Source organism: Saccopteryx bilineata, chromosome 2 (assembly GCF_036850765.1).
Source record: "Saccopteryx bilineata isolate mSacBil1 chromosome 2, mSacBil1_pri_phased_curated, whole genome shotgun sequence".
NCBI classification, from domain to species: Eukaryota; Metazoa; Chordata; class Mammalia; order Chiroptera; family Emballonuridae; genus Saccopteryx; species Saccopteryx bilineata.
In genome coordinates this window covers 130113310-130129292 of record NC_089491.1, presented here as the reverse complement: position 1 = coordinate 130129292, position 15983 = coordinate 130113310, and the positions used below count along the sequence as shown (strand labels likewise).

The window sequence follows — 15983 nt, the reverse complement described above, 5'->3', positions numbered from 1 at the left end:
ACATGCTATCTCTTTATTTAGGTGTTTGTAATGACCATCCATTGTTGTTTAAGATCCCTAAGCATCTTAACAATCATTATTCTAAACTCTGCATCTAGCAGTTTGGTTATTTCCATATCACTCAGTTCCTTTTACGGAGATTTCTCTGTGATTTCATTTGGATTGCACCTCTCTGTCTTCTCATTATGTCTGTGTGTTTGGGTGTGTTGTTTGTAGGGCTGGTTGAGTCTAGGTTTGGTGTTATCTGCCTCCAATTTTCAGTTGTGTTATTCAAGGTCGCAAAAGAGAACTTACTATTGAAAGTGAGAATGCAGTGTACCAGCAGGGCCACGGAAAGAAAAGAGGGAATGGTCACAAGGGATAATATGCAGATATAGTTTTCAGGAAGCTGAATAGAGTTCTGCACCTGGAGCCCACTTAAACAAAATTCTTCATTCAGATATACTGCAAAAATCTATAACCCAGGAGTATTTAACATTTTACAATTAAAAATACTATTGAGAAGTAAGTGCTGCAACATGCTGAAAATTTGAGATTTCTAAATTGTTTCTTAAGAAAGAAGATGATATATTTCCAAGCTTGATCTTTCAATAGCTGTACTGAAGAAAATTTGAGACTTAAATCACAAGTTTCTTTCCTTTCTCTTTAAGTACGAACAGGTTTTCAGCCAGGAATTTAGGACACATCCTAATCTTGACATAGAGGATTATAAACTTTGTTGAGGTTGTCTGCAGCATGAGCCAGGATTATGATTTGGTTCACATGGGTTTTTCTTTATGTCATAAAAAGACATCAAAATTTGTGATAGCTTTTCTCTCACTTTTCTTTCTTTTTTTCTCCCTTCCTCCCTCCCTGTCTTCCTCCCTCTCTTCATTCCTTATTCCCTTCCTTCCTTTGTTCCACTTTGCCTTTCTCCCTTTCTCTCTCCCTCTTTTCCTTTCTTTCCTTTCTTCTTTTTCCTCTTATTTTTTGTATGTGTGTGTGAGTCTGTTTATTTTTCTAAAATGAACAGCAGGACTGCAGATACAGACTCCCACATGCACCCTATCAGGATCCACCTGGCATTCACACCATGGGGTGATGCTTGGCCCCTCTGGAGTATTGCTCCATTGTGACTGAAACCATTCTAGCACCTGAGTTGGAGGCCATGGTCCTGTGCTCAGTGCCTGGACCACTGTGCTCCAGTGGAGCCTTGGCTCTGGGAGGGGAAGAGAGAGGCAGAGAGAAAGGAGAAGAGGAATGGTGGAGAAGCAAATGGGCTCTTCTCCTGTGTGCCCTGCCTGGGAATTGAACCTGGGAGTTTTACATGCTGGGCCAATGTTCTATCACCTAGCCAACCAGCCAGGACCTCCTTTTCTCTCTTTTTTTTTTTTTTTTTACATAACACATGACAAAATAAATTCTCAAGTTCCTACAATATATGATCATCCCTTAGTAGAATGTGAAATGTTTCAGGGAACATACGAACTTTCCTCCCACACATTTTTATTGAGCACCTATTTATATTTGTTCCCAAGATATACAGAAGGCAGGGCTGCCACCCCACTAGACCCAGTGGACAGAGCAAGGAGCCAAAGAGGATTACTCTACAAGTTTATAATCTAATGAAATTTCCTTTGCTCTGTTTTGGACTTGCTCAAGATCTGTGACCATTTTCTTCATTCTGATTATTTCTTTTAAAATGGCGATGTCTATTCTGTGATTATTTCACTACTGCCTTTTGGAAGCACATAATCCATCTTGTTTCATAGGTTCATGGTTGAAGAATTTTGCCTTATGATGAATCATAACTCATCTCACCCATGTCTCATTTAGATGATATTTAGATGAGACTGTGGACTAAGAATTTATGCTGGAATGAGTTAAGATTTTTGGGACTGTTAGGAAAGGAGTGAATCTGTCTCATTTAGATGATATTTAGATGAGACTGTGGACTAAGAATTTATGCTGGAATGAGTTAAGATTTTTGGGACTGTTAGGAAAGGAGTGAATCTATTTTCCATGTGAGAAGAAAATAAATTTGAGGGATAAGAAGGTAGAACATTGTAGACTGAATTACACCCTCCAAATTCATATGTTGAATTCCTACCTCGCAAAGGTCTTCAGCTTGAGGATAGAGATTTTAAAGAGGTAATTAAGATTAAATGAGATATTACAAGGGTGGGGTCTTAAACCAGTGTGACTGGTATCCGTATAAGACAGGGGTCGGAAACCTTTTTGGCTGAGAGAGCCATGAACGCCACACATTTTATTTTTATTTTTTATTTATTCATTTTTTTTTTTTTAGAGAGGAGAGAGAGAGAGAGACAGAGGAGAGAGAGAGAGAAGGGGGGAGGAGCTGGAAGCATCAACTCCCATATGTGCCTTGACCAGGCAAGCCCAGGGTTTCGAACCGGCAACCTCAGCATTTCCAGGTTAACACTTTATCCACTGCGCCACCACAGGTCAGGCCGAACGCCACACATTTTAAAATGTAATTCCATGAGAGCCATACAATATGCTTAACACTAAATACAACTAAATATGTGCATTTTATGTAAGCCCAACAGTTTTAAAGTATAATGAGTCCCTGAATTATTTTTTTTAATTATTTTATTTATTTATTCATTTTTAGAGAAGAGAGAGAGAGAGAGACAGAGAGTGATAGAGAGGAGAGAGAGACAGAGAGAGAGAGAGAAGGGGGGAGGAGCTGAAAGCATCAACTCCCATATGTGCCTTGACCAGGCAAGCCCAGGGTTTCGAACCGGTGACCTCAGCATTTCCAGGTTGACGCTTTATCCACTGCGCCACCACAGGTCAGGCGTCTGAATTCTTTTTAATAAAGTTGTTATGCTGTTGCTAACCAATGATGAATAAAGTACTTCTTACCATTATTGTGACTTCTGGTGCTGCATGGTTTTGCTGATGGCTTTGTAGTCTGGTTGATATATGGTGAGGTTAAGCTTCATGCAGGCATTAAGACTTCTATCTGTTAAATGTGATCGTAGCTAGGTCTTAACGTTCCTTAGATGAGAGAAAGACTGCACACATGCTCACGTACAGCCAAACATTGTCAGTACAGCAATACTCACACGCTGCAGAGTGTGGTAATGTGACAGGAAACATGTTCCAAGTTTTGACAATCAGCTGGTCCAAGGATTGAAGATTTTTCATTTCTCCCCACTTGTGTTTGCTCGCCAAGTAAAAAAATTAAAAATTATTATTTTACTTTGTGGCTTATATAATCTTTAGATTGGTATAGACTTTCATAGTCCTCTGGTATATTTCACTTAAATTTTTCAAAAACATCACTGACTATTGATATCTAGCCTCTGGTGTAATAGACAGAAAATTTACCAGTTCCTTCAGTAATTCCTTTATATTTTTAGACAGCTGTAATTGTTGGGCTGTTACTGTCTTAAACTTTTATCTTTTTGTTTTATTCTTATTTTCTGGAAGCTTTAGTTTTCATAATTTTAAATATTTGAATGTATCATGTATTAATTTCCTATTGCTGCTGTAACAAATGACCACAAACGGTATTTTAAAGCAACACCAGTTTATTCTCTTATACTGTAGTTCTAGAGGTCAGAAATGTAAGATCAGGATCTTGACAAGATGCGTTTCTTCCGGGGCTTCAGGGAAAAACCTGTGTCCAGTGCCTCTTTTATCTTTAAGGGCTGCCTTAGAGGCTCGTGGCCTCTTCTTTAATCTCCACGCCAGCAATGGCTGGTCAAGTTTTCCTCATGTTATCTCACTCTGACGCTCTTGTCTTACATATACCTCTACTTTTCTCTTATAAAGACCTGTGTGATTCATGTGTATGTGCAAATAATTTTTGACAAAGGACCCAGAAACATTCAATGGAGAAAAAAAGCCTCTTTAATAAATGGTACTGGGAATATTGTAAAGCCACATGCAAAAAGATGAAACTTGACTACAGTTTGTTCCCATGTACATAAATTAATTCAGAATGGATCCAAGACCTAAATATAAGATCTGAAACAATAAATTGTGTAGAAGAAAACATAAATACTGAACTTATGGATCTTGGTTTTAGGGAAGAGGTTATCAATTAGATGCCAAAGACCAGGGAAGTAAAGGCAAAAATAAATGAACGGGACACTATTAAACTAAAAAGCTTTTGTATAACAATGAAACAGACAACAAAATGAAAACACAAGCAACCAAATGGAAGATGTTTGCAAATAACAGTTCCAATAATAAGTTAATATCCAAAGTATATAAAGAACTCATACAATGCAACACCAAACAAACAAACTATCCAATTAAAAAATGGGAAGAGGACATGAACAGACACTTCTCCCAAGAAGACATACCAAATGGCCAACAGGTGTATGAAAAGATGTTCAACTTCACTAGCTATTAGGGAAACGGAAATCAAAACTACAATGAGAGACCACCTCACACCTGTTAGAATGGCTATTATCAACATGACAAGTACCAGTACCCCAACCTCCACCCTTTGTGGTATCTCCCAGTTACTATCTACTTTCTCTGCCACAGGGGCTTGGTCTCTCTCTTCTGATATCATGGATTTTAATTGCCTGGTGATGGATGCACTTAGATGAAATCACAAAATTTAGACTCTGTATCTGGCTTCTTTTGTTCAACATTATGTTGATGCATTTTATCCATGCTATTATATGTAGTTATCCTTTATTTTCATTGGTGTACAGTATTTCATTGTATAAATATACCACATTTTATTTATAAACAGATGGTAGTGGACATTTGGCTCTTTATGAGTAATGCTGCCATGAAATTTTGTGCTTGCTTTTTGATGAACATCTGTACTCACTTCTGCTCAGTTCATATTTAGGAGTGGAATTGCTGGACTATTTAGTATGCATATGTTCAGCTTTAAAACATATCGCAGGTAGTTTTCCAAAGTGGTCATTTTAATTAGCACTGTCAACAGTAGCAGGAGAGGTTGCTACTTGAACCATATATTTGCCCATGCTTGGTATTGTCTATATTTTTTATTTTAGTTCTTATGGGGATGTATTTGTAATTTTAATTTACATTTCACTGGATATTAATGGAATCTAGCACTTTTACATTTGTATATTGGTCATCTAAATATATTCTTATGTGAACTTTCCTGCGAGTCTTTTCGGTCACCATTTTCATATTGATTGTAGAACTTGTTTATAATTCTAGTTATAATTCTCTTTTAGTTATACCATATTCCCCATGTACAGGACACACCCTTTTTCAAAAAATTTGGGGTCTATAAATAGGGTGTGTCTTATACAGTGGTTGTAGATGTTTTTACTTGCATTTCTCTCTTTTTCACACGGATTAGAAGTTGTATGAATATTGTGATGAATAAAACTTGAGTTCAATAACTTTATGTAATATCATATTGAGGTGACCAATTATCCTCCTTTAGGGAGGACAGTCCTTCTTTTGTAAGTTCCATCCTCCCTCGAAAAGTGTCCTCCTACATGTCCTCCTTTTTGGTATTGGAAGACTAATCTGTAAATGTCTGTATTTGATCGATGCAGAGTCAATCCATCGTGTGTGATGTGACATATTTGTATCTAAATGAGTACTTTTTTCTTACAATTATTGTTAAAAATTAATAGGCATGTAAACATAATTATAATATAAAATATTACAAATGTTTTTATTATGCATTTATCATATTATAGTATATTATTGTTGCAATGAATAAAATTTTTCTATTATTTACAATATCATTTTCTTCCATTTATTTTTGTCCTCCTTTTCATTGTAAAAAGTTAGTCACCTTAGTAATATATTTTTTTCAAATTTCAGGCCCCCAAATTAAGGTGCATCTTATACATGGGGAAATATGGTATTTGTTGTACATACATTTTCCTACTCTGTGGTGAGCCTTACTTTCTTTTGGTCAGAGCACTTAATTTCAGTGTAGACCAGTTTGCTATTCTTTCCATTTGTTGTTAGTTTCCTTTTTATCTTCTTTAAGAAATCTCCTACCGGCCCTGGCCGGTTGGCTCAGTGGTAGATCGTCAGCCTGGCGTGTGGGGGACCCGGGTTCGATTCCTGGTCAGGGCACATAGGAGAAGTGCCCATTTGCTTCTCCAACCCCGCCCCTCCTTCCTCCCTGTCTCTCTCTTCCCCACCCGCAGCCAAGGCTCCATTGGAGCAAAGATGGCCCGGGCGCTGGGGATGGCTCCTTGGACTCTGCCCCAGGCGCTAGAGTGGCTCTGGTCACGGCAGAGCGATGCCCAGGAGGGGCAGAGAGCATCGCCCCCTGGTGGGCAGAGCGTAGCCCCTGGTGGGTGTGCCAGGTGGATCCCGGTCGGGCGCATGCGGGAGTCTGTATGACTGTCTCCCCGTTTTGAGCTTCAGAAGGTTACAAAAAAAAAAAAAAAAAATCTCCTACCACAAACTCATTATCTCTCCAATTTATGCCCTTTATGTCATATAGCAAGGTGTTAAAAATGCATGGTAGGTTTCTCGGCCTTTTCGTTAGTCTCATATGTCTGTAACATATTCTTGCACCAATAGTATTGTATCTGAATTAGTATTGCTTTATATTAAATACTTGTAGCTTGTTTAGTTTCAACAAGGTCTTTAATAGAAATTTTTGATTTAGCTAGTCTAGTTCTATGAAAAATTCTACAGGAACATTGATTAAAATTGTTGAATTTATGGATTTCATCCCCTCTCTCCCTTACTCATTATTCCCAGAGAAAGAGGGAAAAAACCTACCTGTACAGTATAGTGCAACCCTTCCTCTTGTCTTTCCCTTAGGGGTCAGCTGTTTGCAGAAGTACACATTCTCTCCAATGCATTAAGCTTTTCAACTTCTTCCCCAGTGGAAATGAGTGGGTTAGTCTGTATAATTCTAGTGTCAAGGACTTAGCTTTTTGTTGCTGCATTCCTAAGCCATGAATGCCAAAGGCTTTATCAATAATAAATTTCATATTTTGGTCTTGATTTGCTTAATTCTTATTTCTCTATTAGTCAAAAACTGGGTAGATTATTGGTGCTGCTCATCAGATACCTAAATCCAAAACATGGAACTTTCCACTTATGATATAAATGCCTATTTACTTTTATATTTTCAAAGAGACTCTAGACTCCTTGAAGCATTACTTCAACCTATTGCTGTTAAACTGAATTCTGTTCACCTTTGAGAAGCAGTATAATGGAATGGTTATGAGCAAGATGATTTTTTCTAGCTTTGCCGTGTACTAATTGTATGACTGTGTAAAATTTATTTGTGAAATGGGGATAATAATACTTCATGAAGTTATAGCAAGCATTAAATGAACTGATACATATTAAAGGGATTTTAATAACTAGTGTTATTAGTAACTCTTATTAGTGCTGTTATTTTCTCAGCATTTAGAGTTGTGTATGGCAGATAATGGGCATTTGATTCACATTAATACTAATGGATTACATTGAACTGAGACAACCGAGCTTTTATGGCTCTATTCGATGTTCACAAACTCATTTGGTTCACTCACTCATGTTGGCTGTATCTTGTTTACCTTTCATAGAGACCTAGATTTCACAGAGGTATATCATTTCAAGATACTATTCCCCCATGCACTTACTTACTATTTACATTATTGCAATGTTATTGAACCTGCAGGGAATACCATAAGGCTATTTAGAAAGGTGGGCAAAGATATATCACTGAGTCTTCAGATTTCTTAGCATAAAGGAGATTGTAGTGGTAAAGTGCCATGATTTGTGCATTTGGGTTATGCTTCTTATTATTAAATAGAAATTTAAGAATAGCAGCCTTTGTGAGATCATTCAGTGTTGTCTGAATGTCATATAAATTAAGTAACTGATCTGAGTTCTTATAACTGGACCAATTTCAAGCTAAAACTCATCCAACACTCTTTTCCACTCTTCTGTTATTTTGATAAGGAATGTTTTGAGCTACTCCTAACTGAAAACCAAACTGATAGTAGCTTAAGCAAGTCAAGATTTATTTTCCATATACAGCTAGCTGCTTGCAGGTTGTTGTTGGTTTTAGTTCAGTGGCTCAGAGATGGCACAGCTCTGGGCTGGCTTCCTCAAGATTTCATTGGCCTTTCTGACATGGTTGCTTGATGGCTATAGAAGCTTCTAGCATCATAGCCTTGCCTTGTACACAGGTGGGATTTTGCCATGTCACTTTGTTATCAGGACAAATCAAAGTCTTTCTTGGAAGTTTATTGACAGAACTGAGTCTCTCAGTCACCTAAGAAGGCCAAAAAACCAAATTCTATGGTGGAAGGGAAGCAAGGAGAGTAAGGCTAGAAATGCTTGTGGGGTTAGCACTATAGCAGTGCCAGTCACAAATGTGCTATCTTTGTTCGGTATTGACTTTTATAAGCACTATTATACTATACATTCTATCATAAGAGTTATTTAAGTTTTGCATACTATATTTTAGGGTTATTTTGTATGCATCTGCTACAATTAGCAGTCTGAAAAAAAGAGGTTTATAATTTCAGTTTAATGCACTTTAATGCACTCTGTGCATTGCAAAGTATTAAGAACTTTTTTATACTTTTATTGTTTATGTCAAATGAATATAACTTTAAAAAATTGTCAACAAATGTGTTTCTTAACAGGATAAGAACGCATTCTACATTCACTGAAAATATGCTTTCTCATAAAGTGCAGTTTGATGGTAGGATCATATCAAGGTAGTTATGATTTGTTTTAACTTTTTAATCTTATGATTATAAAATGTAGTCTATTTTCAAATAGAAATAACAGTAACGAGATTAGTTAAATTTGTCAGAAACAAGTGAAAAAATAAATTTAGAAGAAACATTTTTAGGTAATGTATATCAGTTAATTTGTTACAAAAATTTTAAGGAATATGAATTTAATTTAATTAGAAGTTATTTAAAATATGACTTTAAAATGACTTTCAAAAAAATGTAGAAGTGAGTTTTAAAAATGTATATATTACTACTAGAAGATTCTAAAACTCTTAAAACTTAACTGTTATGTAAGCTGCTTTATATAATTTCATGGTAATAGCTTAAACTAACAGTAGATTATTGATAGATACAAGATGACAAAGTAAATGATACTACAATCTATTTTCTGTTTTATAAACTTCCAATAAAACATAATGCTATTTGATATTTTTTCTGTACACTAATGGTAAAGTTTTTTTTTAAACTGTCACGTTTGTTTAATGATTTGAATCTATCTTGGACAAAGGATAATAACTGTACGTCCTTGAGAGTGCTTTCTTGCAAGCTCAACATATTTTAAATATCTTTCACTTTATCTTAAAAGTCTATATCAAATTAGTATTCTATGTAGTCACACTCATAGCGGTGTATGATAAGTTTCCCCGTACAAATCTGACTTAAATAGACACGTTAGCAAGCAGGGGCATGCTTTCCCTGTGGCTTCCCATAACGCTTGCTCATTGTCAAACACTCAAGGGAGTTCATATTATTCCTCTGATTTGATGATTTTAGCTTATTATTTTAATTAAAAACTATCCTATATAAAAATCTTTGATATTATTCTCTTTATCTAGAAATGGACATGATGCTTGCAGAGAACTGCTTGGGTTCTTTTTTATTCATGACCAGTCGCTTACAATTTATGAATATCGGCAATTTGGGAAAAATAGGTATGCCTGCCATAAAACACTGTTACAACTCTCAGGATGATTACTTCTGAGAGAAGGGAATAATTTTAAATTTTTGTCATTTAACTTCTAGAACAAATGTGCTTCCTTTTATTCAAAAAGACATTTATACTCATCAGCGTGGACGAAGAAAAGGAAAACGATACCAACTTGGTGATTTTTATATTGTAAGTTAAGTGTGTGCAGACAAATGTTTTCATTCCAGATGTCAGATTTTGTGGGATCCTGTAGGGCTGGAGGAGAATGGTTTCTCATCTTCAGTTGATTTTCTCTCTTTTCTGGGCAGGTGCATTTATTTGTATGAATGACTTATTAATGTTTCCCTGGATGCTCTGCCTTTCACTTTCAGACCCTAGGGGTTTGAATCTAAGTCTAACATTTATTTCCTGTATTACCATCTTCTTCCCCTAATCAAATTTACAATATAAGCCCAGGAGGGATTGTCTGTTGTTATTTTTAAAGGCGTTACAGGGCTGTGGTCTTCTGTAAGGCGCTACTTCAATACAACTAGGGGTAATGCTCCACCTAAAATAGTTTCTTATCTTCTGAGGATGCATGGCTTTTTTTACACAGAATGATAGTTGACTTCTGGAGCTGTAATATATTTGATAGGTAACTTATCCTTGTGATTTTCCCACCTGATGCAACCACAAGCATATGGTGTGACAAAAAATTTTTCTAGAATGGTTGATCATAGATAATGTTACAATTTGTATCGTTCTTTTACATTTTAAATCATTATATTCACATGTTATTTCATGATTAAAGTGCAGCACTATCCACAGTGATCATTCATGTAAAAAATATATGCATATTCATAGGCTAAGCATTGGAGTGAGAACCATTGCCTGCTATTGTTGAGTTCAGTCTGATTGGAAACATTGTCAAATAGGAAGGGAAATGTTTCAGCTTTGTGGGATCAAAGTACCTTCCTGAAGAAAGTGCCATCTAAACTTCACCTACATTCCCACCAGCAGTGCAGGAGGGTTCCCTTTTCTCCACATGGCAAGCATTTAATCTGTGTTGTTTTGTTGATGAGCGCCATTCTGACTGGTGTGAGGTGATATGGCATTGTGGTTTTAATTTGCATTTCTCTAATGATTAGTGATGTTGAGGATTTTTTCATATGCCTATTGGCCATCTGTATGTCCTCTTTGGAGAAGCGTCTATTCATTTTTTTTGCCCATTTTTTGATTGGATTATTTGTCTTCCTGGTGTTGAGTTTTACAAGTTCTTTATAAATTTTGATTATTAACCCCTTATCAGACATATTATCAAATATATTCTCCCATTGTGTATTTTGTCTTTTTATTCTGTTCTTATTGTCTTTAGCTGCACAAAAACTTTTTAGTTTGATATAGTCCCATTTGTTTATCCTATCTTTTATTCCAGTTGTCTGTAGAGATAAATCGGCAATTATATTGCTGCAAGAGATGTCAGAGAGCTTACTGCCTATGTTTTCTTCTAAGATGCTTATGGTTTTACGGCTTACATTTAAGTCTTTTATCCATTTTGAGTTTATTTTTTGTGAATGGTATAAATTGGTGGTCTAGTTTCCTTATTTTGCAGGTAGCTGTCCAATTTTCCCAACACCATTTGTTGAAGAGGCTGTCTTTACTCCATTGTATGCTTTTACCTCCTTCGTCAAATATCAGTTGTCCATAAAGGTGTAAGTTTATTTCTGGGTCCTCTGTTCTGTTCCATTGATATATATGCCTGTTCTTATGCCAGTACCAGGCTGTTTTGAGTACCATGGCCTTGTAGTATAACTTGATATCCAGAAGTGTGATACCTCCCACTTTATTCTTCGTTTTCAAGATTGCTGAGGCTATTCGTGTTCTCTTTTAGTTCCATATAAATTTTTGGAATATGTGTTCTATATCTTTGAAGTATGTCTGGTGGAAATGCAGAATGGTGCAACCACTGTGGAAAACAGTATGGAGAGTCCTCAAAAAATTAAAAATCAAACTGCCTTTTGACCCAGCTATCCCACTTTTAGGAATATACCCCAAGAACACCATAGCACTGTTTCAAAAGGAGAAATGCACTCCCATGTTTATGGCAGCATTGTTCACAATAGCAAAGATCTGGAAACAACCCAAGTGTCCATCAGTGGATGAGTGGACTAAAAAGCTTTGGTACATATATACTATGGAATACTACTCAGCCATAAGAAATTATGACATCAGATCATTTGCAACAACATAGATGGACCTTGATAACATTATACTGAGCGAAATAAGTAAATTTGAAAAAACTAAGAACTATATGATTCCATACATAAGTGGGACATAAAAATGAGACTCAGAGACATGAACAAGAGTGTGGTGGTTACGGGTGGGGGGATAGAGGGAGGTGGTTGGGGGATAGGAGGGGCACAAAGAAAACCAGTTAGAAGGTGATGGAAGACAATTGGACTTTGGGTGATGGGAATGCAGCATAATCAGATGTCAAAATAACCTAGAGATTTTTCTCTGAACATATGTACCCTGATTTATCAATGTCACCCCATTAAAATTAATAATAAAAATAAATAAATAAATAAACTTCACCTAGAGGGGTTAGTTAGGTGAGTTAGAGGATAAGAAAGGGTAGGGAAAGTCTCTCTGAAGTATAAAGTTCATGGTTGGTGTTGTCAAGAATGAGTCAGGGCTTATTAAGAGCAGCCTCTGTTAAAGAGTTACCTAAATTGTGTTGGGGAGTCATTGAAAGATAAGGTGTGGATGGAATGGAGAGAGGTGACATTGGGTTTGTGATTTAGATAGATTTCCTGGTTACAATATGGAAAATATATTAAAGACTGTGTATGAAGAACCAGATTGAATTGAAGCATATAAATTTAAGAAGGAGGCAATTTCAATTAGGCAAAGAGGCTGTGTCTGTGAAGCTACTTAGAAATGTAAAATAATCTTCAGGAGGTAGAGTCAATGAGATGTAGTTACTATTAAGTGAGAAATTGGGGTGAGGACAAACTTTACATCTTAAAATTAGGTTAAATAAAATATAGATATATCACTCAAGTCTGCCTATTGTGATCTGGAGAAAAAGAACTTTTTCTCCCATTTCACCACCTGCAGAAAGGATACACAGTGCTTATCTCACACTGAAATTACCTCCAGCTCTGAGTGCTGTCTCCAATAATTTAGTATAGTTTGTGGCTTATTCTTACTTTTCCTGTTCCATGTCACCTGAAGCAGATGTGGAACTCAGCTCCCTGTTATGATTTTCATGAAAGAAAGAAACAAAGAAAAGAAGGAGGGGGGATGGTGGGAATCTGTATGCAAACCATGTATATAATGCTCTGTGTGTGTGGCAGACATTTTGAAAGGGACATGGAGGAAGATTACAGCAGTGCCAGCAACTTACAATTTATTATTAGACATTTTTATTCTTAGAAATATGGTCCTTGATTATGTCCCATGGTAAAGGCCCACCTCTTCATTTTTTTACTCCTTCCATCATGTCCTCTTCTCTACAATATTCCATTTCTTTATGCAGAAATATTCTATCTTCTCTTTTTTTTAGGTGTATGTGTTTCTTCTGCTTTCCAGATATTACTCTGGAACTTATCTTTTCTATATTATCCAATAATATTTTTTCTAAACACTTCCTGTAAGAAATTTTAGTGCCAACTATTAAGATAATACTCAAACAAACGTGTACACATGGCCATAGACACACACGCATAAGTGTACCTACATATGTTCATTCATGTGCATGGACATACAGCTTTGGATGCACCGCCACAGACTGCACAGATGTACCTTTATGTACTCATGTGTATACAGGGGTCCTCAGGTTATGACCATCTTGACATACGATGTTTTGAGTTTACAATGCTCACTCCCATAACAACTTTAAAAAATTGAGATGTGAGTGTTTTGGCTTATATGTTTAGTGTTGACTTATACGTGGGTGAACTACAATAATGTTTGTGTATATGGAAGAATATGCAGTAACGCAGCATAGAGTGAGGGAGTTGGTGTCCCCACTACACTTACCTATGCCATTTTGGGCTGTTAAAAGTGCAAGTGTTCTGTTTGTGTTGCTTTGGCGACTTTTTTGGCCTTTATCATATAGCTCCTACACTGTGTTAGGGTAGGTAAGTGACTTAGGCTAGGGTGTGTTTCAACTTACACCAAAATTTGGGTTACATCACTGTGTTAGGAAAGGAACCTGAGGACTCCCTGTATACACACATTTATTTTATGTACATTCTTACATGTGAAACCCTGCTACACAATTCACAGTCTCTTCAATTACTTACCATTATAATTTGAAAAGAATTTGTGTATGTTTCAAATAAAGGAGAAAGCACTTATAGTTACAAGTTTTCTTAAGTAAATATTTCAAAAAAAAAGGAGAGGAGAGAAATCTCTCCTATTATTTTCAAGCAAGAAAATTAAACTTCTTATTTTAAATTTGTGACTGTTCTCATTTGAGCATATTTATTTGAGTGACTCAGAAGTTAAAATAATAAAAATTTTCTAAGTAGATTAAAGATTTTTGATAGGAATATTTTTATTGAAGCCTTTATGCTCTAATTAGTTTAAAACTAAGTTGTTTTTTTCTTCTACAGAGACACAGAGAGAGAGAGAGAGGAATAGATAGGAACAGACAGACAGGAATGGAGAGAAATGAGAAGCATCAATCATCAGTTTCTCGTTGTGGCATTTTAGTTGTTCATTGATTGCTTTCTGACATGTGCCTTGACCATGGAGCTACAGCAGACCCAGTAACCCCTTGCCCAAGCCAGCGACCTTGGGTCCAAGCTGGTGAGCTTTTTGCTCAAACCAGATGAGCCTGTGCTCAAGCTTACGACCTTGGGGTCTCGAACCTGGGTCCTCTGCATCCGTCTGATGTTCTATCCACTGCACCACCACCTGGTCAGGCAAAACTAAGTTTTATGTTTATGTACTATTATCAAAAAAACAGGTGAAAGATTGTGATTGATCTATCATAGTTCATGAATTTGAATGCATATTTCTGTGGATCAATAGCTTAATTTAGAAATGTTATTTTGATTTTAATAATTTATCTAAGATTCTTATGAAAATAGAGTTCTTATATTAATTTTTTACATGGATTATTAAATAGAAGATTATTCTAATTCAGAGGTTGATTGGGAGATTAGTTCCCTTATTTTTCCATATTGTTAGCTGAAGCCTGTGTGCTTTCTGGATGGTCTCTAAAATGCTTTTTAAAAATCATTAGAAAAGTATACCATGCCACATAATCCAATTGAATTTTTAAAATTAGTATTAGTTGTATTTTATTTCTTATAGACTTTCTAAGCTTTAAATAGTTCATCTGTTGATTTTTTTAGGGTGCAAACTTGACATTTTCAAGTTCTGATCATCCCAGACTTCCAGAAAGCATAAAAGAAAATACATTATTTATACTTCGGATCACAAATATTGATCAGAGAGCTTTGGATTCTCTCAGGTAAGTCAAACTTACATTTGTCATTTCGAAGATAAAGTGAAAACATTTTATCATTTATGAAAACATTTTTATCTTAAAATTATTCCATCCCAAAGCATTTTGACTTTATTTAGGTTTATATATTTTAAAACAAGGCATAGCTATATTTGTCTCTTTTATGTGCTGTCTTACATTTCATATGTGGGAACAGTTATAATCAAGTAAAGAATTAAAGTGTCCCATTTTATGTTAAAGCTAACTTTATTACTTTTGCCTCTGCTATAACATTTTTATTTTATAAAATATTAACAGCAATAAAATTTAAAAAATTAGATATAGTACAATAGTAATAATTTTCCCCACATTTTAGTATGGGCTTTTTAGCATTAAAAAAATGTTTTAGGTCTTATATGTTAATATGCATAATGAGAAAATAATGCTATGAATTTAAAATACTTTTAAGTGAATTTGAGTTTTACCATAATTATATTTTATATATTCTATTATTCTTGTTGAGTATATCTTAGTGGGAAATATATGCTATGCTTACAAGTGTTTCTTGGTGATAAATATAATTCAGAATGATATTAATTGGTGTACTATATGTGCATTACAGGCCATATCCTTCAAACTGGCTATAAGAAGTTAGTTTTACTATGTCATTTTACTATATTGCTCAAAGTGAATGCATTTTTTTTTTTTTGCTTTCTAAAATAACATTTTTACATTTTATACTTTGTAAGGTAAAACTGCTTTTAAATTTAGTAGTTTTAATTATTTTAAAAGAACATGACATAGCTACAAAAATGAATGTAATGCTTAAAGGTGGTTCTTAGAAGGTTTTAAGGATGTTAGCCCTTGATTTAGCATATTTAATCCTCCTGGGATTAAATCAGCAGGCAGAAAGTGGGACTTGATTAATTTTTAGGCATTCTTCCAA

The 15983-nt window shown here is 35.4% G+C and overlaps 1 protein-coding gene across 1 annotated transcript in view; it reads left to right on the top strand.

Annotated features, from left to right (window-relative positions):
- Positions 1–15983, top strand: part of LOC136324644 (calcyphosin-2-like) — a 114024-nt gene that overhangs the window by 83516 nt on the left and 14525 nt on the right. The window contains exons 10-13 of the mRNA XM_066257806.1: positions 8574–8648; positions 9506–9601; positions 9693–9786; positions 14946–15064. Coding sequence (XP_066113903.1) covers positions 8574–8648; positions 9506–9601; positions 9693–9786; positions 14946–15064 — 384 coding nt within the window. The remainder of the gene's footprint in view (positions 1–8573; positions 8649–9505; positions 9602–9692; positions 9787–14945; positions 15065–15983) is intronic.